We start from the raw sequence: 25,985 nt of genomic DNA on the forward strand, positions 1-25,985 counted from the left end.
AATAACTTTAAACTAGCTTGTAGTTAAACTCTTTTTAATTGATTTTTTTTTGGAGAAGTGTTTTAATTCATTTTCTACTTTTAGCGAGTAAATAAATATAAATAAACTTTTAATAAACATTTAATCCCAATGTTTTTTTTTGTTTTTTTTTTAAAATTTTATCTTGATGATAATTTTTGACTAGTTTTCTATTAATATCCTCACCTTGCTCACTCACAAAATTTTCAATTAAAGGGAACAAATTTGCAAAACAAAAGCTTGCAATTTAAAATCTACTAAATCTTACTAAACTTGCAATTTATAATCTTCTTTATCTCTTATTTTTTTTGAAATTTAAAAAGGTGCAACATATTTTCTTTCTCATCTCTCATCATTTTTTAAATTTAAATACACACTCAAATTTAAGGGCATATTTGTTACTTTTGTTTAAACAAAAGTTTTTAGTGTATAAATAACATTTCACGTATTTTTATACATTTTTTAACCCACACATATTTCTAAAAAATACAAACAACGTTACTAGAAATCTTTTATCTAACGGGCCCTAAGTATGCTAGTCTCTCTCTCAGTGAACGTTTGGATAGATTTTAGCTCCGTTGTGCGTTTTTCAATGGATCCTGTGCATTGTTTACGGGACCTGTAAGTACTTTATTTAGCAAAAAAAATTTAAAATTGGGTCTCATGGTACTATTCACATATTTAAAAATTATTATATTATAGTATTTTCAGTTTTTAATTTTTAGGAATAAGTAGTATCTAAACATCTATAAAAAAAAAAAAAAAAAAAAAAAAAATCTAAACAGACCCTCAGTCGGTGCACGCACGTGTTTCATACGTCAGTGTGCCTTGAAGTAAACGAGAATTTGTGCATGCGAAGCAGCTAATTGGTGTACATAGTCAAATTTTGATAATTAAAGATTTGGTCTTTGCTGGCTGGACTGCATTTTGTATCAATCAAATTAAAAAATATACTACATGCTTGTAGATTTGTCGTTTTTTACACGGAGCTCCAAAATTTTTAATTATTAAAATCGAGAAGAGAGTCGAGAAAATAACTATGTATAATATACAATCATTCTTTCTTTCTATAAAATAATAATCGTTCCTTTTGTTCGATTCAAAAGATAATAGTGTAATTACTGTAACCATTTTCTTAACTTTAGGCCAAATACACGATATACCAGCCTTGACCCACACCAACCTTTCACCTAACTTTAAGTGTGACTATTCCTACAATTTCAGAGGCTTGGTCCTGCACTTTTCTGAGCTACTTATTATTAAGAAGAATTTTAGATAAACTGTTGTTCATTTTACTTTCTCCTTCATTTCCTACTCCTTCGTTTTTGAATAATGAATATCAATTATATATATCTTGTATATGCAGAGATCCACACACTATTAGAGTAAACATAGATATATAAAATACTTTCTCTTCTCTCAATGGAGCTAACTAGAATCAATAAAATGTATTCAACTTTTTAATAAAGTAAACGATAAATTAGAAAATCTATCAGCATTATATGTATTGAATTTTCAATTAAATAATTGTTATTTTGAGACATTTTAAGTACAATAATGTGGATCCAAGACAACATTTATCTACAGGTTTAACATTGCTTACCCAAGAATGATAATGTTAGTAACAACTAACAAGGTATGAATCCATCAATCTTCTTCTCACAAAAGAAAAAAAAAAACCATCAATCTAATTGTTTTGAAATTTTTGGATTTGATTCATTACTTTTGAAGCTACAAGGCTTAATTTGTTAGGGTTTAATTTATTACTTTTTAAACTATAGGGCTTAATTTGTTACATTCCTTAAACTATAGGATCTAAAATGTAATTACTATTTATTACTAGGTAAAAAAAATTTAACGTGAGTGTCCAAATCTCTTTAATTACCTAATTATTCTCTTGAGTGTATGTACTATGTAGTACTTCTGTTCCACACATTAGAAAATTACAGAGATGAATTCCTTGAAGGCGACTCTAAGAAATTGACTAAGAGTTTTGAACTCAAAATCACACTAATGTCATGAGATCTTAGGAACTACTAAATCTTGAACTCTAAGTAATTATTATGCAGAGGTACTTTTGAAAGGTGGCTTTAAGATGCTAGTTAGAGTTTTGAACTCAAGATCGCATGAATCTCGTGATACTTTGAATACCATTAAACTATCCCTCGAGATTATCGATCTAATTCATCTCTTAAGACTTAAGCATCGCTTTATTTTTTTTTATTAGGCCGAGGTCGGTAAAAAACTAATGCTGACCGTAGTATATGTTCCTTTTCCTTTTTGGTTGCCTAGTGGGAGTTCTATATATCTAGCCAAAAGGATAAAAAGTTGGAGCTCTATTTACGTTTCTTTTTTTCTTTTGATCCAAATACCACGTTAAGGAAACTGCTTCTAAGAGTTTAGCTGTACTAGAATCCAATCCAATCCGAATGGCATGACGTGAAGCATGAAAGAACTTGATTCAGTTGATTGTCAATCTTCCCCACCTTTTGCGAAACCCCAAGGAACTTTCGGCTCCTTTCCTCATAATACATATCAGATAATGCTTCTCGGGCAACCTTTTCTTAAGTGGAACTTTTATTCACTTTTTTCAAACTTTTCCGAGTGAAGAAGCCACCTATTTGCATATTCTCAAGAAACACGAACCAATCTGCAATCAAAATATTTATGGGCTATTGATACCATTCTTCCAATATTAGTGTACCATGGATGATACCATTCTTCCAATATTAGTGTACCATTGATGCCACTCTTCCTTGAGTTCTTTCTCAAGACTGTTAAGGGTTTTGTAACTTAACTAATACCTTTGCATGTTTCTTACGTAGACATCCAAGTTTGAATCCTCCCTTTCTCGCTATATGATTTTTGTTTATTATTTATTGTGTAAAAATACAAGTTTTGTAACTCAACTAACACCTTTGCATGTTTCTAATGTAGACATCTAGGTTCAAATCCCCCCTTTCTCGTTGAATGATTTTTATTTATTATTTTATTGTGTAAAAATACAAGTTTTGTAGCTCACCTTCTCATGTTTCTAACGTTGACATTCAGGTTTGAAATCCTCCCTCCCCCGCTGTATAAGTTTTGTTTATTACTTTATTGTGTAAAAAAAAAAAAAAAAATTTATAAATTGTACATTCTCTTTTGAGGTGAAACCAAAGTGAATAGTTTCTATTCTTGTTACTTGTTCGGTTCCATTTCATTGTGTAGGCCATGGACCAAAAAGGCAAAAAGTAAAGATGGAAGTATATATTCAAAAATTTCACTGGAGAGACCAAACTATTATCTTTAAAATTCGAAATATTTACAAAAAAGTTCAGTACACTGGAAAAGGAGCTTTAACATTTTCTTTTTCTTCTTTTCATCCTATCATCGTTTTATCTACATTACTATACTACGGAAAATAATACTATCTTGTCTTTCACTTTCTCTACCTTATTTTCTTCAATAGAAAGTAAGCAAATGGAGTTAAATCTAACTTTAAGCTTTTTAAAAAAGTTGGGTCCATGTGCATTTTGAAGCTTACAAAGGAGGAGACTAAGAAACAAATTCCATTCTGAAACAGAGACCACACTTATAATAATATGTACCAACATATATGTTCTTTGATATCTGGGACAAATTACTCTTTGCTAACTGCACTGATGAGTTGAAAATTACAATTAATTCAGATTTTTTTTTTCCTTACATAATATAATGTGTATTATGATTCCACTAAGGGGCTGGGGATCAAGGAAGAAAAGGATTGTGAGAAGGATATGCGGCCTTTTCCTTTTTATAAGCCCTGAGAAGCAAAAACATAGAAAGAAGTTAAAGAACATATATAATCGTTCAAATCTTCTCAAATAACCTTTTCTTAAACAGAAAATGACCATCCTCATAATTGAGTCTGTTAATCACCTTGTAGCATTTAATCCCCCGAGTGCAACTGTTCCCAAAATAATAAAGAGGAAAGGGACTCGAATCAAAGCGGCATTTCCTCTTCCTCCTTGTGCTCTTGGAACTCCAGTTCTCACTACTCGTGTATTTGTAACTGACCAAGATAAATGACATCTCAGACAAGAATTAACCAGACAAGCTAAATTAAATGAAAAAGACAGGTATAGAAAATTATTTTTTTAAAGGAAATTACCTGAAGATGAACCTAGTCTTCTTGTACCTGTGGAAGGCATCATAAAAAACATGAATGTATCAATGTCAAATCTGTTATTATTATCTCATGATGGTATATCCACTTCATTATCCTTCCAATAAGGTGATCAGCTTTCCTATCATGGTTTGCAAACCCACAACCAAATAACTTCCAGATTTTGATTGGACAAACTTTAACCGACTCCATCATTAAATTCAACCTTAAGAGTTTCATGGTCACTTATATACCAGAGTTTATGGAAAACAGAGCTACAACCATAGATACAAAGCACATTATCTAAAAATTGAGTCAAGCAATGACAATGAATTCAGAAAACAGATTAGAAAGCTGTAAAGTAAACTACGATATAGACATTTGATTAAAAGAAAGAATTAATTGAAAGAGAGTGGGCAAATATACCTCATTAACAAGTAGAGCTATCTCCCTAGTACTTCCAAAAACAAGAAGTTGAGCTATTATTGTCACTGATTCAGATGTTGATATACTAACAACCACCAACATATCAACTGCAGTGAGGGGGAAAAAAGAATATACATGGTGAAGTAGAATAGAAGTATAGGTTCTGACAGTTGTACTAATCAAGGTAATTAATAATTTTTTTACTAATCAAGTTACATATAGTGTCACAGCTGTATTACTTGGATCAAGCTCTGTTCTTGTACTTATAGCCAAATCCATTCCAAAGTCAGCTTTGGAGGAAACACAATCAGGAATTTGATAGGATAACATCAGAAAACTGGTTAAAAGAAAAGTAAAGCAAAATAGTTTAAAAGAAAAAAAGGAACAAGTATCAACTGCTTTATATGGGCAACTAGTGCATCTGAATGAAAAATTTCACATTCAAGCACTAAGGAAGCAACTAAATTGCTTTAAAATTAGTTCTGCCATAAAAATAGAATGTCATAGGCATAAGATAAAAGCAATAAGAAACCAGTACCTGCATGGAGGCAGCAATCCTTTTCCCATTGTCTGATTCTTGTCGAACAATACATTCATTTAGACCAAGAATCACCTCAGGATACTGTCACAGAAAAATTATGAACTTAAAATTAGAAATAATGAGAATTATGATAAAGAACGTAAAAAGTCATTACTTCTCATACCATTGTGAAATCAGGTCGATACCAGAGAGGATGCAGGAATAATGAATTCCAGTCGTTCTGTCCTCACTCCAGAAAGGTTCATATTTTTGTGCATCTTCCCCATGAATGGCTTTAATTGCAAGCTTAGCTCCATGCATGTCATCATATATAAAAGACATTGACTGGCTTTCATCACTTTCCATCTTTTGAAGAACTTCTGCGATAGGTTCTAAAGATTTTTTGTGAATTCTTTCTTCATAAAACTTAACAATCATGTGCTGTTATATTTAAATCTTTTAATTTTTTTGGCTTTATCCATGCATTTGCCTACCCTTTTTATATTAAGAAAATCTTCAGCATTTTATCAATGCAATAGACGGCACATGGTTTCAAAATAAAAATTTCCTTCTCTTCAATAAAAATTTCTTACTTATTATCTATGATGGAGCTTAGACAGAAAGATCTTAGCAGGAACCTTTTCACATTTAAAAGGAGACTTTCCTCACCCATCTCTTCCACTACTTTGTCCAACAGTTTAAAAAGGTTTGCAGCATCTTTTATTATATCAATGACATCAATGGAAGAAACAAAATATAAATCACGAGGGCAAGAAACCAAAAAAATTATTATTGCCCTACCCTGCACATCTTTCCAACTATCAGGCATCAGCCATGATGGAGCAGCCAGTAACTGCCCAATATGCTTTAAACTCTGTTACATATCCTTAAATGGTAGTGATCTCATCTCGAAGGAATCGATCAGATATTAGTTGGCTAAAAGGACCTTTCAGACCTTGTACATATTGGCCAATCAACTCTAGCATTTTATGGAAGTAAGGGGAGTTTGCTGCATTCAAAGGGATTGCTGAATGATAATAGAATTTGCAGATGGCAGATAACACTTCCTTGCAAGTTTTCTTCTCACATATCATCTTTGTTCTTACTTGCTCGAAGAGTGGGGATGTCTGGTTCTTCAGTGATTTCAAAAATACAGAATCTAATCTTGATCTATTAGGTTCAGCAGCATTGGTACCAGGACACCTCCCCTTGACATTATTTCTAATTTCACTGTCTAAAACTTTATAATCCAAAGCCAGCATTTCCCTATTTATACATTGCAAAAATCCTTCATCATGCTCCTCTTCTTTCTCATTGTCTGAATGCATATACAGAGTAGATATTGCCTTAATAACCGGTTTCCGAGGCCTTCTGCCAGTACGGTGCCATTTCATGTTCTCCTTAATTTTTAGATACACATCCACAGGAGCCTTTTCACAGTATGCAACTTCTCCTGGGATCCTGGCCAGATGTTGTTTGAACCTGTTTATGCCTCCACTGATTATTTTTTCACAATCATTGCATTTAACCCTTTTCTTCTTTTCATCTTGAGGAACAAAATGTTCCCACCCAGGTCTACGTGTCCTAATGTCTGGAGAGGGGAGAATCCGCTATTTAAGTTGTCATAAGTCATTACCTTCTTTCCTCTCTGTTTATAACCTATACTTGCTTCTTCCATTCCATTATATTCATTAGAGTAGAAATTAAATATCCGTGTTCATATTCAGACTGCCTTCACTTCCTAACAGAATGACATCCCTCCAGGTTTTTCCTTGTACTCAAGCATACATCCTCCGGAACCTTTTCACAATGAGTAACTTCTCCAGTCAATCTAACCAAACATTGCTTCAATCTAAATATTCCACCGCTGACCATTTTCCTGCAATATTTGCATTTAACCTTCTTTTTCCTTTCATCCTGAGCAATACCATTCTCCCATCCAGGATCAAGATATCCTGAGGACCAAAGTGGGGCCACCTCTTCAACCATGTGGTAAGTAGCCAGCTGTAGAAACTTTATCTTCTTCCTGTATATGATTGAAAATAATTAAATAAATAAACCGCTTCAGAAAAAAAGAAACCCCCCCCCCCCTTCCCCCCCACCTCTCTTCCAAACTCGGGTGGGGAGGTGAAATTGAAATGAACACAGTTATATATATATACATATATATCTCACCAAGGTGGGCCCTTTGGACCCACCCTTGGGAAGTAAACCACGGATACGCGATTCCACCAAAGAGAGTCGTGTATTAGGTAATCCAGGGGAACTAATTTTGTTGTGTCCAATCCCACAGGCAAATACCATTCAGGGTTTAAAAATCTTGAAAAAGCCCTACACATAATTATAACTTTAAAGTAACATGAAATCCTAATCCTAAGCAGAAAAATTCAAAACTATAGTGGAAATTGAAAACCAATTCTGGTTTTATCACCCTTATTATCTCAAAGGAAAATTCAATATGGTGCTGAGTCTTATACAAACAAAAATATCATGTCACTGATCAACTAGTTAATCTTTAAATACGATTTCACCATGAATTTCAGTTTTGATACAGCTGAAAAAAATACCATAAATTTTCATAAATTCTTTCAAACTTTCAATTCATCATACATGATAATTTTTTTGATCCATTCATAATAGAGTGACAGTTTAATTATGTCAATAGTGTCTGCAAGGCAAAAAGGGGGAAAGAGATGTGAGTCGTACAATGTATTTACCTGTCTGATACACTGGAATTCCTTCCCAGTCGCATATCTCCTGTTGCATGCCCCCAAGACTATCCAGTTGGCTTAGATATCTTCTTCAGAATCCTCAAATAAATCACTTGAGCAAGCCTAAGCTAACACTTAAAACTACAGTAACAGTTAAAGGGAACTCAAAAACAGGTACAATGAGATATATGAGAGAAAGGGCAAAGGGAAAATAAAGAAGAAGAAGAAGAAGAAGAACAAGCAAATTGGAAAACAAGTACAGAAAATATCAAACAACTCAACCAAATCAAGGTCATTTCAACAGACAAACAGAAACAGCATAAAGTGGCATGGTTCAGATAATGCATCATTCTGAAAATTTAGAACATGAATTTTATTAACATCTTGAGTTGATTATGCTAAATTGGTAGATTGAAAATTGAGATTGACAAGTTTGTCCAATAACTTCTTTAGTCCATTTGGGAGTTTGCAAACCATGACTCTATCTTACACCTTTGGTCTTTTTTACAATAGGAAAATTACCAGACAGCAGGCAAGAGTATGCTTCTGAAATCTGCAGCAAATTCACATGTTGAGGTCAGTTATTCCATTAGTACAAATGAAACTGACAAAATTATCTGAAAGAAAATGCAAAATTTCAGAAAATAATGAATAGCAGTACTCTGTAATCCTCATGTTAAAATAGGGGTTCACATGCTCATGTTCTGTCATCCAAGACCTAATTAATGTGAAAACAATGCTAGAAAAGGCTATGGCTAGGTTAAACATACTTTATAATTTTATATCATCTACAGACAGAAAATGGCTGAAAGGTGATGAGGAGTTTGATTTTCCTAGCTGATTCTAAAATTTATACTAGTGAAAAGATTGTGCAGTGTTGACATTAACCTTGAAAAGGCTCTACGGCAGACAGGAACCTGCACTCCCAATCAAGAACTAGCTTTTCCAACTATGGACAACCAAGTTACTGAGCCTCAACTAAATATGGTAAATCTATGATTGTCTCCCATATCTAGTTTTTATTTTTCAAAAAGGAAGAAAATAAAACATAATTTTATCACTTAAAAAATGCAGTATTCTGTATACTTGATCATAAACCTCTACAAAAATCATACAATTCTAGTTCTTCCACTCCACGATATCTAGTGTCGATCTTTCATTGATCACAAGTGATCATCCCCCAACCCAATAAAGTACCAACCAAAAATACCCCAAACCTTATCTAACATTTGCAGGGGCAGCGCTACTCTATATTCAGGGGGTTCAAATGAACCCCATGACTTCAAAATATATATATATATATATAATTTTTTTTTGCTAGTTTAATACTTTAATTTATTTTTAAAAATATTTTTGCACACCCTGACTTAAATTTTGCACACCCTTATTACAGGTATTTCCAATTCTAAGAGTAAAGAGTAAGTGTTTGTGAGTTGTCAATTGTAAGTGTCACCCTTTTTTATAAATTTATATTATGTGTGTGTGTCTAATATTGATTGTGTGCATTACTTTTTGTTATAATGCTATTTGTGTAAATTATGACGTGTGTGGACGTTTGTGTGTACAATATAAATATAATGTAAATTTATATAATTTAATAATTAGGAAATAGAGATGGTTTGTTAAATGTGTGTGTATTGTTATCATGTTATAATAACTTTTTTTTTATTTTATAAAGTTCATAAAATTTAAGAAAAAAAATTATAAAGTTAGCGATTGTCCAAGCATTTGATTGGTTAAGTAGACACATAGTGTATAATTTTATGTATGAATGAGTGTGGTTGTGTGCGTTAATAATTAATACAAAGTTAATGAGTTTAGTTTAGTCATTTAGTTTAAAATATTTTTATAAAAACAATAACAAATAGATAATAACAACTGCATAAAAATAAAAATGTTAGATAAACTTAACAAAATAAAATAATCATAGGCTCATAGCTACCCACATTGGCAATAGATACTCATAATGAACTATCATATAACAATTCAAAATTTGAAAACTTGTAGAAGAAAATTGTAAAACTTCCTGCATTAATTTTTTTTGTTGATAACTCAATATATTCAAGTTCTTTTTTTATTAAAATTTTTTAATGACCCCCCTAAACAAAATTCCTGAAGCAGCCACTGAACATTTGCATATGGTAGATCATGTATGTACCAATAGCAAAACTAATTATGAAAGCTAGGCAAAAAAGAAAAAAGGGAAAAAAAAAAAATTGCCTAAACTTCAGAATGTTTAGGCACAGTATCCTTACCAATTTGAACTTTGACTCTGCATGGGGTTTTTGTTGAGCTGGAAAAAGGTCAGGATGAGACTCCCATACCTTCCTTTTGTAAGCTGCTTTAACCTACAATCATAACACACACCATAACAATTACCAATAATAATCATCAACTAAAAAAAAAAATCCTATGGAACAAAAACTACAATCATACAACCCATCATAATCACAAATTATCAACTTGACCCATTCTCCAGTATGAGTCAGAAATTGAAACCCAGAACCAGTAATTGAGCTAGAGTCTCAAACTATAACTCAAAATCCAAACTGGGTCATCCACAAAATCTAAAATTGAGTCTATATACTGAGTCAAATTAGCTCCTTTAATCATGATAATCATCATCCAAAAAAACCCAAATTATGCAATAAAAATAATTATGGGATCAGAGGGAATTAGAGAGAGAAACTTGAATTAGGGTACCTGAGAGAGGGTAGGGTGAGAATTGGGAGGGAACCCGAGCAAGGTTCTGGCCTCATCACCCTGCATTTCTGACAAGTCGTCTTCTTTATTGTTCTGGGAACTTTTTTACTCTCTCTCTCTCTCTCTATATATATATATATATATTTTTTTTTTTTTGGTAGAAAATCTATATATATATATATATGTGTGTGTGTGTGTGTGTGTGTGTGTGTGTGTGATTATTAGATGAAGTTTTGGGTTTTTTATTTTTGAGAGAAAGATTTTTTTTTTCCCTTTTTTGATAAGCGAGCGAGAGAAATAAGTTTTGGGTCTGAAATGAATGGTTGGACGTGTGGGGTGTTGGAAGTAGCTTCAAAAGTTACCAAAGAAAAATAAGAATAGAATATAGAGAAAAAAAAAAAAAAGAGAGAGAGAAAAAAAAGGAGTAAATATTTTTATTCAAGAAAAAAAAATGTATAAAAACTGTTGTACATATTTAAACAGTCGTAAAAAAAAAAAAACTGTTGTTATCTTTTAAACGTGTTATGATTTAAATTTATATAGTAATATGGTATGAATTTAACTTTTTTGAGAAGGATGGCATGAGTTTAATAACTTATTATGAGTTTAAGTAATAAAAATTGAAAATAATTATATAAAATAAACTTCATAAATTAATATTGCTTTCGGATTAAACTCTAAAGTGTTAGATTTATAATGGATATGTTATCTTATATAGGTTTTCTAATATTAAAATAACGTTTAATATTCACAAAAATGGTATTTTATTCTACAATTAGCCTTAAGTATTTTATATGTATTATTATGCAGTGTGTATTGTGCTCATCCATAATGAATATAAATATATGTATGTTGGTAGGTGTATGGAGACATAGGTATGTTGGTTATAAAATTTGCTTGCTAATATATATATATATATATATATATTTTGAGAGAGTTTTAACTTATGACGTCTGTTTTTTATGATAGTTATTTATTAACAGATTAAGATACCAATCGCATAATAATTCTTTATTATTAGATTAAGACACCGATCGATTTTTGGTGTAGGCAGAGATTGAACTCTAAATCTCTAGCTTATTCAATTATAAGAAACTTTACTAGTTGAGCTAACTAGAACCCACAATTTGCTTGTTAATTTAAATTCAAATCTTGGTTAATTACTGTTGTAGGGACACGATTATTTAACGGTCCAAGAATGACGTTGGGCTCGTAAGTAAAGGGCCCTAACAATATGATTTGTAGAGAGTGAGCTTGGAAGGCAGGACCTTAGTCACAGGTTAGCGGTTTGATCGGGGTTTCTATGGAAGCTTATCCATGGGTGGATTTGGCTTGACTAGCTAAGCCTTCCATTAGTGCGGGTTGCAGGATTTAAGTCCTCGGACAGCGTCCGAGGAGCATTGTATCCTTCCTTTTCTCCCTTTTTACAGGATTTTCCCTCCTCCTTTTGGGAATCCTTTCTCCTTCGTTTTCTGTCCCTTTTATACCAATGTTCATTTCCCTTTTTAGTGTCTACGTGTAAGTTTTATTTTCTGGGGTGCAGACCTGTCCTGTCGATCCATACCTAGAGTGGTTGGGGGTTGTTGGAAAAGTTAAATGACATGGTTTGGAGTATGGGCTTGTCAGATGCAGGGTTCTGTATTACGATGTTGGCAGCTTTCTCCCTTGTCCTGCCCCTGTACTGAGTTTACCCTTTTCTTCAGGCGTTTTGTGAGGTGCTGAGCATGAGGTCGTCCTCGGCAATATCCTTATGCTTCTTTTGAGATTTCATTATGCGTCCTCGGCAATAGCTCTCCTCGGGTTTAGGCCTTGGACCCTAATGTAGAGTGGGCCTGGGCCACGAATTCTCTGTCCCCACAATAGCCCCTCAAAATCCTGCTGCCCGACTTTTTAGTTGGGGAGGAGGGTTTTGGTGATGTTGGGCCCACATCACGGCTCACTCAAATTCTGTACTTTACTGATGTTTGTGTTTTTCCATTTGCATGGGAGGCGTGCCAAATTAAGAGGCATCTCTTTATTTTCCATTCACGCGGAGTCCTTTGACGTTTCAGTACTCGAGGCGCGCCTTTACGAGGATCTTCAAATCTTACGGTTGCGAATGATGTTGGAAATTGAGCCAAATCTGCCTTGTCCGTAGCATTCCTTGGAAAGATGCACAAATTAATTGCCACCATTTTACCTTCTAAGTAGTTGGTTTCCCCAGAGGCTTGAGTCCGAGGACCATACAAGGCCTTAGTTCTGTCCAAAACTTGTAGTTTTTCTTTTAAGTAGTTGGTTTCCCCAGAGCTTGAGTCCGAGGACCATACAAGGTCTTGATTCTGTCCAAAACTTGTAGTTTTTCTTCTAAGTAGTTGGTTTCCCCAGAGGCTTGAGTCCGAGGACCATACAAGGCCTTGGTTCTGTCCAAAACTTGTATTCGTTTATTTATTTATTTATTTTTCGAAGGTTAGCCCCTCGACCAAAGTGGGGGGGAGTTAGTTTGATGTTAGAAGCCCCTAGAATTGCCCATGCCATTGGCACTGCGAGGCATAGCCCCTAACGGAAATTTATGTTGGAGCAACAATAGCATGTCGCTGGGAATGGAGGAACCTTCGCAGACCTTTGCTTGACAGAAACTCAACCCCACCACCTCCTACGCCAACGCGCAAGCCTTCCCCACAGATGGCGCCAATTGTAGGGACACGATTATTTAACGGCCCAAGAATGACGTTAGGCTCGTAAGTAAAGGGTCCTAACAATATGATCTGTAGAGAGTGGGCTTGAAAGGCAGGACCTTAGTCACAGGTTAGCGGTTTGATCGGGGTTTCTATGGATGGGTGGATTTGGCTTGACTAGCTAAGCCTTCTATTAGTGCGGGTTGCAGGATTTAAGTTCTCGGACAGCATCTGAGGAGCATTGTATCCTTCATTTTCTCCCTTTTTGTAGGATTTTTCCTCCTCCTTTTGGGAATCCTTTATCCTTCGTTTTCTGTCCCTTTTATACCAATGTTCATTTCCCCTTTTAGTGTCCACATGTAAGTTTTATTTTTTGGGGTGCAGATCTGTCCTGTCAATCCATACCTAGAGTGGTTGGGGGTTGTTGGAAAAGTTAAATGGCATGGTTTGGAGCATGGGCTTGTCAGATGCAGGGTTCTGTATTACGATGTTGGCAGCTTTCTCCCTTGTCCTGCCCCTGTACTGAGTTTGCCCTTTTCTTCAGGCGTTTTGTGAGGTGCTGAGCATGAGGTCGTCCTCGGCAATATCCTCATGCTTCTTTTGGGATTTTATTATGCGTCCTCGGCAATAGCTCTCCTCGGCTTTAAGCCTTGGGCCCTAATGTAGAGTGGGCCGGGGCCACGAATTCTCTGGCCCCACAATGTCAATAGTGAATCTAGATTAGAATCAATAATAACTTATCAGACCCTTTTGAATGTGTATTGTATTATAAGTCTTTCAAAAATCTCCTTCCCTTTACCCTGTGTGCGTGAGTTTATTATTGAAAAAAAATCAATAATAAATTATCATATAAGATTTGTTATGAAAATATTGTGGAGATATCAATACTTTAATTTTATTGAACCCAAATTCTGGTGATTTTCAAATCAAGTTTTCAACATATTTTTTAAGGATAGAGAAAACAAGTCAGTCTAATATTATATAATTTTTTTTTCCCTGCAGGTAAGGGGCTCAATGCAGAGCCGCCACTAATGGAAGGGGCTGTTGCAATATTTATATAAACTGACATCTTGATTCCATTTCCACATTCCCGCACTCATCTCTTCATCCAACATGTTTCAAGGAAAAAATAAGAAACATCCACGCACGTAAAGATGCCATAAAATTCGAGACATGCAGAATTTATTGTTTTTTTGAGAAACGGTGCTGTAAATTTCATTAATCACGTGGAAAAAAAAAAAACATTTCAAAGACTCATTATGAATAATATCAGTAATAAAACTAGTTTTTTTTTTTTTTTAAATGGAGTTTTTCAAACATTGACGTTATTCTGATGATTGTGTTTTTTATAATCAGATTAAGATATTAACCGATTTTAAGTGTAAACAGGGATTGAACCTCAGACTTCTTATTCAATCATTATAAATTTTACCAATTGAACTATAATTGAAACCCACTAGATGTTTCTTTTAGCCAAACTATTTCTGGATTAGCAATTACGACAAGTTTGGCTAAAGCGTGGGTTGCAGTATTTGCTTCACAATTTGTATGAGTGAATTTCCAACTTCCCAAATGTTTATGCAGAACTTATTTTTGAAACAAAAAAAAGATTTCAATATCCCATTCCATCATCGGCCATATATATATATATGGTCTCAACTTGTTCATCAAAAAATTATATATGGTATGTGTGTATATATATATATATATATATGAGTATAATAAGCTAAATAAAATGTGGGAAATGAAAATCTAATTAATAATTTATTTATTTTTGTTATAGAATGATTGTTTTTAAATAAAACAACAATTAATTGCTTTTATGTTTAAAGAAAAAAATCTAGTCCCATTAAAAGAGGGAAACATGCATGATATTATGAGAAAATGATCATGCGATACTCTCTCGAATCTCTCCTATGTAAAGATGATGAAATGTTATAATTAGACATGAGTAATGCTAATTTTATAACATTTTTACAAATTGTTGATAATGTGACAAATTCTTTTTAGTTTTTATTTAGGTCCACTACTAACATCACATTTTTTATATAACTGCCCACCACCTTAGCCGTTTGTAAAATAGTTTATGGCTTTAATATTTTCCCTCTAACTAATAAGTTAATATTAATAAAAAAAATAATAAGTCAACGACTCAAATTAAAACTCAAACATGCATGCAAGACAGGGAAGTTAATTTTTCCCGTATTATTGCATAAGTATTAGTACACGATCGAACTCCTCTGTCAACATAATTAATTAGAGCCATTCAATTTCAAACCACCAAAAATAACTGGTTGCTTGGAATGGTAAAGAAGTTAAATGATGGTGGTCTGTTTGAACTGTCCCAATCTAGCTAATTTTAGCAATGCCATTGCCATTGTGACATTATCTCTTTTAGGGAGTTTATCCTTTGCCACAACAATACAACTCATCTTCCAAAATACCGGTCGGCCATTGAAACTTAACGTTCACTAACTACCATAAGGTCCATAACCATCCATGCAGAGAGATAACAAAGATTTATTACTCACCCTAATTAAAGAAACTTAAAACAACTATAAAAACATACCCTATTCATGTCTATCTTCATCCACACCAAAAAAGAGAGAGAGAATAACTCGCATTCTTTAAAAAAAGCATCTTGATTTCTCTCCGACCCGCCTCGCCTTAATTATTCCATTAATTGGCGGGGAAGCCGGAGTATTTTGCTTTGATTTGGGTGGAAGAGACGTACACATATTTTATATATATGCATTGAATTGAAAAACATTCTACATAAAAAAAGAAAAACAACAACAACAACAAAAACAAAAACAAGATGCTAGGAAAAGCAGCTGTATCTGCAATTTCTGTCATTCTTGTTGTTGGTGTAGCACTTGCTATTGTGGGTGTTGTTCAACACCAAAGTTCGTCCAAGAGCGACAGCGCTAGCGAAAACCAGATTTCAACACAACAGAAGGCTGTCTCAGTCTTCTGTGGAAAGACAGATTACCAGGAAATTTGCCAGAAGACCCTTACTCCCGTTGCTGACCAAGGAGTCAAAGACCCTAAGGAATTTGTCAAGGCTGCATTACAATCCACAATCAATGAGGTTTCCAAAGCATTGAACTTCTCTGATACCCTCATAACGAACGTGTCATCTAGCACCCCTAGAGTGAAAATGGAAGCAGAGGATTGCAAAGACTTGTTAGAATTCGCTGTGGATGAGCTCCAATCCTCGTTCTCTATGGTGGGTGACAGCAACATTAACAACATGACGGACAAGGCTACCGAGATTAAGAACTGGTTGAGCGCTGTTATCTCGTACCAAACTTCTTGCCTTGATGGGCTTTCAGAAGCACCTGAATTCCAAAGCCTCATGGGCAAGAATCTCCAAAATGCTTCATCGCTCACCAGCAATGCTTTGGCTATTGTTAGTGAGCTTGGTGCAATCCTCAAGGCCTATGGTTTGGAATTGAATGTCAAGCCCAGTAGTGGCAGTCGCAGACTTCTCGGTGAGGATGGGTATCCAACGTGGTTCTCAGCCTCAGACCGCAAGCTTTTGGCTGCGAGTCCAGGAACGTTCAGACCCAACGCGGTTGTGGCTAAGGATGGAAGTGGACAATACAAGACCATTTCTGCTGCACTTGCTGCTTACCCCAAGAACCTCAGAGGCCGATATATTATCTATGTCAAGGCTGGAGTCTATAACGAGTACATTACCGTAACCAAGAATCAGAAGAACGTCTTCATCTATGGTGATGGACCCAGAAAGACCATTGTCACCGGCAACAAGAGCAACAAGGGTGGCTTCTCCACCTTCAAGACTGCCTCCTTCTGTAAGTATAATGTCACGCCATTAAAAATTTTTAATTTGAAAAATAAAATGTTGTGCATGAAATGCTTTCAATTCATTTTAAGCAAAATGAAGAGAATTCTATTTCACTTTTTAATTATGTTATCGTATTGTGTTAAAAAAAATTGATGTATCATATTATGAGGTCTATGTATTAAAATTTGTAATAGCTAATAATTATAATATCAAATATATATATATATATATATATATTTTTACAATTAGTAATACTCTAATGATATAATAAATTTAATAAATACTAAGATGCTATGTTGTGTATGTTTATGTTTAGCTTTTAGATTTTGTATATAGCTTTTTAAAACTTCATTTTTTGAAGTATAATTATCTTTAACCCATTTTCAATAAAAAACTGATACCAAATACACATGTTGTGATTAGTGTACAATAAAAGTAATATTAATGGTGGTTTAAACGTTAGTCTAATAATATAATAAATTTCACAATTGTTAAGATGATATATTATGATTAGTGTACAATAAAAATGATATTAATGGTGATTCTGGTGAAGACCATGTAACACTAATTACAATTTATCATCCCTACAAATAAAAAAAGTTGTGTAATTCACTAATTTATAATATTGTGATATAAGTCACAATCTTAGTTCACAAAAAAAGAAGTGTGTACGGTGTATGTAATAGACATTTGTACCTTGTTGTTTTGCATGTGCATGATGCAGCTGCAGTTGGACAAGGGTTCATTGCCAAATCAATGGGATTCACCAACACTGCTGGTCCAGAAGGACACCAAGCTGTGGCTCTCCGTGTCCAATCAGACATGGCAGTCATCTACAACTGCAGGATGGATGCGTACCAAGACACATTGTACATCCAAGCACACAGACAATTCTACCGCAACTGTGTGATTTCAGGCACTGTGGATTTCATCTTTGGTGACTCTGCCACAATTATCCAGAACTGTTTGATCATCGTCAGGAAGCCTTTGGACAACCAAAAAAACACAGTGACTGCACATGGCAGAGCTGACAAGCGTGAGATCACAGCTTTGGTTATCCACAACTCCAGGATTGTCCCAGAGCGAAAACTCTTCCCTGTCAGGTTCAAGATCCCAACATACTTGGGTAGGCCATGGAAGGAGTATGCTAGGACTGTGATCATGGAGACTACTTTGGCAGATTTCGTTAACCCCGAAGGTTATTTGCCTTGGGCTGGAGACTTTGGCCTTGCAACCTGTAGTTATTTTGAGTATGGTAATCGTGGCCCAGGTGCTAACTTCAGGGGGAGAGTGAAATGGAAAAATGTGAGAGTCATCGGAAGGAGTGAGGCTCTTCAATTCACTGTTAATTCTTTCATTCAAGGCAATTACTGGTTGAAGACTACTGGAACTCCCTACTTGCCCGCTTTGAAAATCTGAGTCATGGAGGTAGTGATTGAGAGAGACCCACTAAGATATCATTCAAATGGTTGTATAACAATTTGAGGGTAAACTTAGATAACTAAAAAAAAAAAAAAAAAAAATTTACATACATATTATTTTGGCTAAAGCCGATCGATCGGCTTTGTTTATGTTTTTAGCAATTTGTGTCTCTTTTTAGTGTCCTTCTTGGGTCCCTCTTTCATGTAGCGTGTGATTTTGATGTGTCATTCATTATACAAGAAAAGAAAAATTTGAAAAATCTGACTTCTTGTATGCCGTTATTCAAATTATTAATAATATTTATATATATATATATATGATATTATAATAATAAAATAGATCATTTGAATTAAAAATAAATAAGCAAGTTCTAGAAATTGATCCAAATATATTAGAATAAATACGACGGAGTTGGCTCATATTTGTTTCTAGGCTATCTGGCCTTAGGACCTTATTGGGTAAGGCAAAATCAAAGGTATTTTTGAAATTCTAACCGAATAGGGTAATGTCATATATAAACATTATTGTAATCCTAATTTCTCAATAAATGATTCTCCCCATTTTAAATCTTGCCCATTTCTTCCATTTCGTTGTCTAAAAGAAGAAAATAAAATTTGAATAATGAAATGGACAGCTTTTGATATCAAAACGATCCTATTTTTTAATTTTTCATATAGCAGATCATTAGCCATTCATTTCCATGGATATAGGTACAGTGTCGAATCACATTAAAATATCTATGTTGATTTAGTTAATCATATAATAATTTGCTTGTATAATATAAAAAGAACTACATTTTAGCCAATTAAGCTCAACATTCCCCTCACATCAAGTTATATATAAAATTGTATAAAAATATATGATTGTTATAGTTTAAAATGTAAATTTACACTAATACTATTTATTTTGTAATTAATTTAGGTATCCGAAAAATAAAGAAAATAATGGATAATAGTTATTGTGTGTGAAAAAAGAATAGAAAAAGAAGCATTGATATCTTATAAAATAGATTATTTGATACGGAGTGTTTTGAAAAATAAATAGGCAGAATAGCCTCCATGGTTTGGGTCAGGCCCAAAATGTAAAAGTCTCACCTGTGGCTTTCATAGCGGGTCTGGCCTTTCTATATAGCTCACCTCACCTAGCGTGGGGAAAAGAAAAAAGAAGCAGGGGAAACAAAGAAGAAGAAGAAGAAGAAGCAATGAGAATTCATGGAGGCAATCTGGTACGGGCACTGAAACTGTTCAAATCCTCTGCACCAATAATACCAGGACACCCAAACCAACCTCACAATCTTCGTTCTTCCATCATTTCTCTCATCTCCAACTACTTTCGCTCTTACTCTACACCCACAGGTACGTTCTGTTTTTTTGTTTATTATTTTTTTGTGTGTGAAATTTTGTAGTATTTGTAGACATTTGAAGATATTTGAAAATAACAGAAGTGCAGCAGCAGCAACCTCAGCTGTCGGCCGACCTCGTTAGAATAATGGAACAAAGGTTGTCGGCTGTTGAACATAGGACTACTTGTCTTTACAATCTCATCAACCAGGTAATTTCATCTTCTTTTTATTTTTTTATAATTTAAAGAAAAAAAAATTAATCATTATACTTTATTTATCAACCTGTGGTCTGGGTCGAATTTAATTTGCCAATCCGCGTTTTCAAAACCTACATTTTGCTTGAATTTTCTGAGTAAATTAGCTCCAAATAGTTATAAATCTAATTATTAAATCATTTTTAAACTATACTCAGAAAACCCCAAAAAAAAAAAAAAAAAAACTAACTAACTAACTACCTAACTTTAACTTAATTATGATATCAATGTATTAAATTTATGAACCAGAAAGTAAACACGATCAAACCTAGGTACAAGTGAATAAAGTGTAATTAGTAGCCCTTTTTTATCTTGGGATTTTTTTTTTTTTTTTTTAATTTTTTATATGTATGAAAGAAATGATTAGTTTTGATGTTGAATGAAGACAGCCAGAAGCGTCACCGGCAGAGTATGCAAGGGCCAATAAGGAGCTCCGGAAGCTCAGGGGTTCTATGGAGCTTATAGCTCACTTGAGGACTAAACAGAAGGTACTTTGTTAACTCTTTAAACAATTGCTGCTGAGTGCTGATTATAAATTGAATTGTGATCTTTTCAACATTATAATTTTTTCCCCCTAATTTTTGAATCTGATGTTGGGAAGTTCATTGCACACATGATCATTGGTCACGGTATATGAGCCAAATGTTAATTCATAGGTGGTAGTCGTGTGACTAGTGTGTGTTATTATATTATGGGGGGCTGGGGTTTAAGTTAGTTCTTGCACATGTCTAGTTGCCTTTCTCTGTGTTGCTATTTGAGAGATGCAGACCACACATCTGTCTTAAAGGATGAATGCTGATAACTGTGTTCATTGAATGCAGTCATTTTTTGATATATTAGTAATAAAATCAAATCTTGTTTGAGTCTTCTTGTCTGTTCTTTCAGTTGTAAAGCTAGGAAATGAATCATAGTCTAAGCCAGTTGATAGAATTGCATGTCTTCGTTACTCAATTACCAACCTAGGTCTAAGTTTCCCCGGTTAAAGAGTGATACAGTTTAAAAAGGTGTATTAGGTATACCTTATTGCTTAAAAATTCCAGCCTGTGATGGTTTTCATGTTTGTTATTGCAACAAGTATGGGTGCATGCAATCAACGACAATGTAAGTCGGTTGATGTTTTGCATCTTGCCGAAGCTGTAAATTATATGTACTTGCTTTCTTAGTGCTTCTTGCATAGCCAATTGGTTAAGGTGGTCAGAAGTGATATGAAGTTTCTATTTTCCTTTCTGCAGGAGATTAATGGTTTGAAGTCACTGATGGCTGAATGTCCACAAGACAAAGACATGCTTGATATGGCCACTGAGGAATTAGGTCAGGCTATTGAAGAAGAGAAAAGGCTGCAGAGTTTGCTGCTCAAGTCCTTACTTCCAAAGGATGATGCTGATGAGAGGGACAGTATCTTGGAGGTGAGAGCAGGTAACAAAGGCCTATAAAGAAGGGCATCTTGGTGCAACTTTTGTTGAGATCTACTTCCTTGTCAATATGTTTCAAGGTTTTTTAGGCACCTTTTTTCTTTTCTTTTTATAATCTTTTTATAATTGATGAAACCCTTAATCAGGAACGGGAGGGGAAGAGGCTTCTTTGTTTGCAATGGATGTGTTTAAAATGTAAGTTATTACAAGAAGTTTAGAATCTCTAGTTGTAAATTATTCTACTAGTTCTCAATGGAGATGTTACCTTGTTTGAATCATGACAGGTATGAGAGATACTCACAAAAGAAAGGTTGGAAATTTGAAGTTGTAGATATAACAGAGTCTGATCTTAAAGGATACAAGGTGCCTATTCCATTCTCTGTTGAATGTCAAATTGACCCTTTTATGAGCCCCACCTTTAAGGAATGCAAGCTAATACTTGGTTCATATGACTTACTACCTATATGTAGTTGTGGAGTCTGAATCTTAAGTTTTCAGTATTACGGCTGGCATTCATCTTGTTGTGATGTGTCTTTCTCTTTTTTTTGACTTGTAGTTCTCATTTACAGGAAGCCAGTGCAGCAATCTCAGGAGCAGGTGTTTATGGGAAACTTAAATTTGAGAGTGGTATTCACAGAGTTCAGGTTTCATTACCACCTGCCTAACTCATGATTATGATGTCAAATACCAATGACAATGACTGACATTTTCCTTTTGGCAGCGAGTCCCAGTCACAGAGAAGTCTGGACGTGTTCACACCAGTGCTGTTTCTGTTGCTATCCTTCCTCAGGCTGATGAGGTACTAACTTTTCAGTTGAAATTGTAGGACACCATTATCTGAATGTGGGATCCAACCATATTTGAGAGTTGTGTTTGGTTTCCCCTTCCCAGATGGAACTTGAGTTTCTATGTTTTAGGTCACAAACAACTTATTGCTTTTCTTTACTCATTTGTCAATAGTCTGTGTAATGTTTTAAGTGTGAATATCTGATTGATGGTTCTCTTGTCACTGAGGTTTCTATTTTTATACAAGGAATCATTCCCTTTATCATAAATGTTTGGGTCTTCTGCAGGTAGATGTCCAGTTGAGGAATGAAGATTTGAGAATTGATACCTATAGATCTGGTGGTTCTGGTGGGCAGCATGCAAATACCACAAACAGTGCTGTTAGAATAACTCATATTCCAACTGGGATGACAGTGGCCATACAAGATGAGCGATCTCAGCATATGGTATAATTTCTGAACTTCTACAACTGTTTTGCAACAACCTTTGGAACAGAACTGACATTTTTCTTACAAATTCTGGAAATCATAATCCCTTAAACAGAAATACTGATTTGCTAGATTTGACAACCTTTCCCTAATTTTACCATGAATTCTATTGGTGAGTAATAAACTTATCAGCAGCAAAAATCTTCTGTTGAATCTTATAGTAATTTGCATCTGAGGTAGTTGGATTGTATTTTTGACCTGGCATGTATATTTATATCTCTTTTTACTTTTATTTGGTACAAAATAGAGAGGGCTATTCTCTATTTAGTTTTTCAGCTTTTGCTCTTTATTATATATTTGGAGAGCTACAGCTTCTAAATATTGGTCGTGTTGTTACCAGCAACGCCAACCTGGATAACTATGAATTGGTTATTTTAGCTTATATTCACATGTTGAAGTGGAAGAAAGTAGTCAGCAGCATATAGTTTTAGGTCTTATGGTTCACTAATAGTGTCTCTCTTATGTATTGTTGTCTTATCTGAATTATGCATAACATAGGTTTACATAGCTACGGATTTTTGAACTCGTATGCTCGTTATTTCCAACATAGGTAACATGCTGCATACTTGGATTACTTTTTAAAACATTTATATTTGGCAAGCAAAATAAGTTAAACCTGTTATTTGCAACATATGTGACATGCAGCATAGTTGGATTACTTTTTGAAACCTTTATATTTGCAAGCAAGATAAATTAATCAGCAGGCTGTGTGCTTTATTTACCATGCCTTTATGATCTTGATCTTATCCTGGTTCTTATCTTCCTTATCATGTTTTCATCCCCTTCTCTATTTTTTTTCTTTCTTTGGTTTTATTAGAACAAAGCCAAAGCACTTAAGGTGCTGTGCGCAAAGCTATATGAAATAGAAAGGTCTAGAATTCAGATCAGTAGATCAAAACTACGATTGGAGCAGGTACGTGAGATATGAGATGGGTATTAAGTTTGGTTTGTTTAGCGGTTTATTTTGAGATTGATATAGACCTTGTACACATTTCAAAACAGATTGGTAGTGGGGACAGATCTGAACGCATCCGTACATACAACTTTCCTCAAGGGCGTGTCACTGATCACCGTGTTGGTATCACTCATTATGCAATAGATGATGTGATGCAGGGAGAAAATCTAGATGTCTTCATCGATGCTCTTCTTTTGCAGCAGGAAATGGATGCAATTGCATCTTTTAGTACTTCCAAGTGATAATTGTTATTTATTTATTTATTTTTGATTCAATTGAAAATCACTTTCTTTACATTTTTCCATTCCTTTATGTAGAGAGAGAAAAAGAGAGCTCATGAATTTTTTTTAGAGGTATGATTTATGTTGTCATTAAATGAAACAACACATGCTCTACATGCGGGTTTACCATCATTTTTGTTTGCGTAAGATGATGACATAAAACAGTAGACATTTTCATCACGCCTGTTTTATTGTTAGCGCCCATTATATTTCTTTTAACTTCTGCTTAATACATTCTGTACATGCACTATCTTCTCTTAGACCATGAGAGATCAAAGAAAAGTCACTTGCATAGGCATTATAAAACTCATTTAACTAATCCATGCTGACAATGTACTGACAACTAGGGATTGTCACAGGTCAGTTCGGCTTAGGTTAGGCATCGAACTGTCACTTGACCTGACCATGTCAGATGGGGAAGAGATGAATCCACTGTTGACTTATGCAAACAACCACTCGACTGTTTGAAAGTCCTCAAATTGGCAGTCGAATTTGGTTGAAATGGTTTCAAGACAACAAGGCTTGGTTGAAGAGAATAATAAAATTGTGTAGACAGTAATAGATCTTGCCCCCCGAAACATGTGACGAAAGACTGCGGCGGTGTTCAAGCAGAGTTGATGTTATGTGGTGATGATTCAGTGGCTGTGTAGCGATGGCTCTATGGCAGAATGTGGCAGAGATAGATGAAAGAGAGGTGAGAGATGGAGGATTCAGTTGAAGGTGATAGAGAGAGGTGGGTACCGGGTAGGAGTAGGAATAAGGGGACAAGGTGTATCAGGAGGGACACCTCAAAGCAAACCGGGCCTTCAGGTTAGCCCAGTTTGAGTGGGTGGGTCAGGTGAGGCAAGTGCTAGATCATTCCTACGGATGGCTTTTTGTATAAAACCCATTCACTTATTGGCCAATGTGACCAGTAGAGTAGGATTTCTTTATATTTCAAAGCAAATGTATAGGGTTTATATCTTGGAGAAGATTCAAAATTTTATGAATTGATTTGAATCTTGGATGTCTTTGTTGAAAACACCAGGAGGTTCCAATTGAGCTATAAGGCTCTTGGCATTCAATCTTTTAACTTTGTAAAATAGTAAATTTCACCTTGAATTTGGACCATTTTGTCTCGTAGAGTAAATGAAGATATCTTTTTCCGTAATAGAATATGCTTTTTTTAATGATAGACATTATTAATGTTTGACTTATGAGACATGGTAATTTACTATGAAAAACTACTATCAGTTAAAAGAGCAATTTTTTTTGGGTGGAAAATTTCTCTTTCCTCTTTGTGTGAATTTCCTTGCTGTCAAGAATCTCAATGACACCAATTTGTTTTTTTTTTTTCTCCAAGAAAATGAAGTCACGTTGCCAAAATTTTGTAACTCAATTGGCATCTTCTAGTGCTTCTAACAGAAAGTATAAGATTCAAATCCTCCTTGCTAACTTTTAAATTAAAGTAATGCTATGGACATAAAAAAAAAAGTGAAACAATTTTACAACATTCTTAAATTAGTATACCAACACATATATGGGCCCACTACAATCTCTAGCTCACATGGCTTCACGTACTAATTTATGAATGCTGTGAAATTGTTGTAATTTTTTTTTTTGTTGTGTTAGCATTACCTGTCAAATTATCAACAAAAGAAAATAAAGTCAAATTATCAACAAAAGAATATAATAGTCTTGAACTTGTGCACGCGGAGTGTGAGCAACCAATGAATCTAATTTTATTCTTTGCAAAATGTGTATTATAAGTGATGGTTGAATATTACTTGTGCCGTTAGATCAGCTTAACCATATCCATTTTAATATTAACGTTTCTTTATTCCCCCAAGTCATCAATGCGTAATATCTATGATTCTATATTGAGAAGCAGAGTTGTAATTAAAGCTCCTTATTGGCCCTATTGGGGCCAAGATTCATATTGGGATTTTGTGTCGGCTTATATACAGAAATCGTTTACTATTTTTTATTTTATTTTAATTTTTGTGGTGAATTTCGTTAATATATTCTAAAGTTTAGGCTACCACCAATAAGTTTCAAGACTTTTCAAAAGTAACTAATTTGGTCCTTAAAATCAAT

General features: G+C 34.4%; 3 protein-coding genes across 6 annotated transcripts; 2 read left to right on the top strand and 1 right to left on the bottom strand.

Annotated features, from left to right (window-relative positions):
- Positions 1–3,485: 3,485 nt before the first annotated feature.
- LOC115971315 lies at positions 3,486–10,642 on the bottom strand. Of its 4 annotated transcripts, XM_031091165.1 has the most exons (6): positions 10,505–10,642; positions 10,057–10,149; positions 8,324–8,354; positions 4,151–4,177; positions 3,919–4,051; positions 3,486–3,802 (listed from the first exon to the last, which is right to left on the bottom strand). In XM_031091165.1, the coding sequence occupies exons 1-6, from the start codon at positions 10,568–10,570 to the stop codon at positions 3,748–3,750; spliced, it is 405 nt and encodes a 134-aa protein (XP_030947025.1). In that variant the 5' UTR covers positions 10,571–10,642; the 3' UTR covers positions 3,486–3,747. The 4 variants fall into 4 exon arrangements, 2 of the variants coding, with proteins under 2 accessions (XP_030947025.1, XP_030947026.1); XR_004087301.1 differs by lacking the exons at positions 3,486–3,802; positions 3,919–4,051; positions 4,151–4,177 and adding exons at positions 5,848–7,116; positions 7,808–7,942; XR_004087300.1 differs by lacking the exons at positions 3,486–3,802; positions 3,919–4,051; positions 4,151–4,177 and adding an exon at positions 5,848–7,116 and having other exon boundaries at positions 7,808–8,354.
- A 5,119-nt stretch (positions 10,643–15,761) lies between these two features.
- On the top strand, positions 15,762–18,492 carry LOC115972171 (pectinesterase-like). Its single transcript, XM_031092352.1, has 2 exons — positions 15,762–16,976; positions 17,694–18,492. The coding sequence occupies exons 1-2, from the start codon at positions 15,977–15,979 to the stop codon at positions 18,386–18,388; spliced, it is 1,695 nt and encodes a 564-aa protein (XP_030948212.1). The 5' UTR covers positions 15,762–15,976; the 3' UTR covers positions 18,389–18,492.
- A 1,001-nt stretch (positions 18,493–19,493) lies between these two features.
- On the top strand, positions 19,494–24,089 carry LOC115972273 (peptide chain release factor 1). The gene is made up of 11 exons (XM_031092489.1): positions 19,494–19,746; positions 19,833–19,942; positions 20,377–20,475; positions 21,220–21,403; positions 21,546–21,594; positions 21,684–21,762; positions 21,969–22,043; positions 22,121–22,198; positions 22,473–22,631; positions 23,491–23,586; positions 23,676–24,089. The coding sequence occupies exons 1-11, from the start codon at positions 19,593–19,595 to the stop codon at positions 23,868–23,870; spliced, it is 1,278 nt and encodes a 425-aa protein (XP_030948349.1). The 5' UTR covers positions 19,494–19,592; the 3' UTR covers positions 23,871–24,089.
- Positions 24,090–25,985: the final 1,896 nt, after the last annotated feature.

Source organism: Quercus lobata, chromosome 12 (assembly GCF_001633185.2).
Source record: "Quercus lobata isolate SW786 chromosome 12, ValleyOak3.0 Primary Assembly, whole genome shotgun sequence".
Taxonomy (NCBI): Eukaryota; Viridiplantae; Streptophyta; class Magnoliopsida; order Fagales; family Fagaceae; genus Quercus; species Quercus lobata.

Coding starts and splice junctions, on each gene's coding strand:
- LOC115971315 (XM_031091165.1), bottom strand. CDS start 10,570: ATGCAGGGTGATGAGGCCAGAACCTTGCTCGGGTTCCCTCCCAATTCT. Junction 8,355..10,056: donor CAGAGTCAAAGTTCAAATTG/GTAAGGATACTG, acceptor AATTTGCTGCAG/ATTTCAGAAGCATACTCTTG. Junction 3,803..3,918: donor GGGGGATTAAATGCTACAAG/GTGATTAACAGA, acceptor TTTGCTTCTCAG/GGCTTATAAAAAGGAAAAGG.
- LOC115972171 (XM_031092352.1), top strand. CDS start 15,977: ATGCTAGGAAAAGCAGCTGTATCTGCAATTTCTGTCATTCTTGTTGTT. Junction 16,977..17,693: donor CTTCAAGACTGCCTCCTTCT/GTAAGTATAATG, acceptor TGCATGATGCAG/CTGCAGTTGGACAAGGGTTC.
- LOC115972273 (XM_031092489.1), top strand. CDS start 19,593: ATGAGAATTCATGGAGGCAATCTGGTACGGGCACTGAAACTGTTCAAA. Junction 19,943..20,376: donor TTTACAATCTCATCAACCAG/GTAATTTCATCT, acceptor GAATGAAGACAG/CCAGAAGCGTCACCGGCAGA. Junction 21,404..21,545: donor TATCTTGGAGGTGAGAGCAG/GTAACAAAGGCC, acceptor ACCCTTAATCAG/GAACGGGAGGGGAAGAGGCT.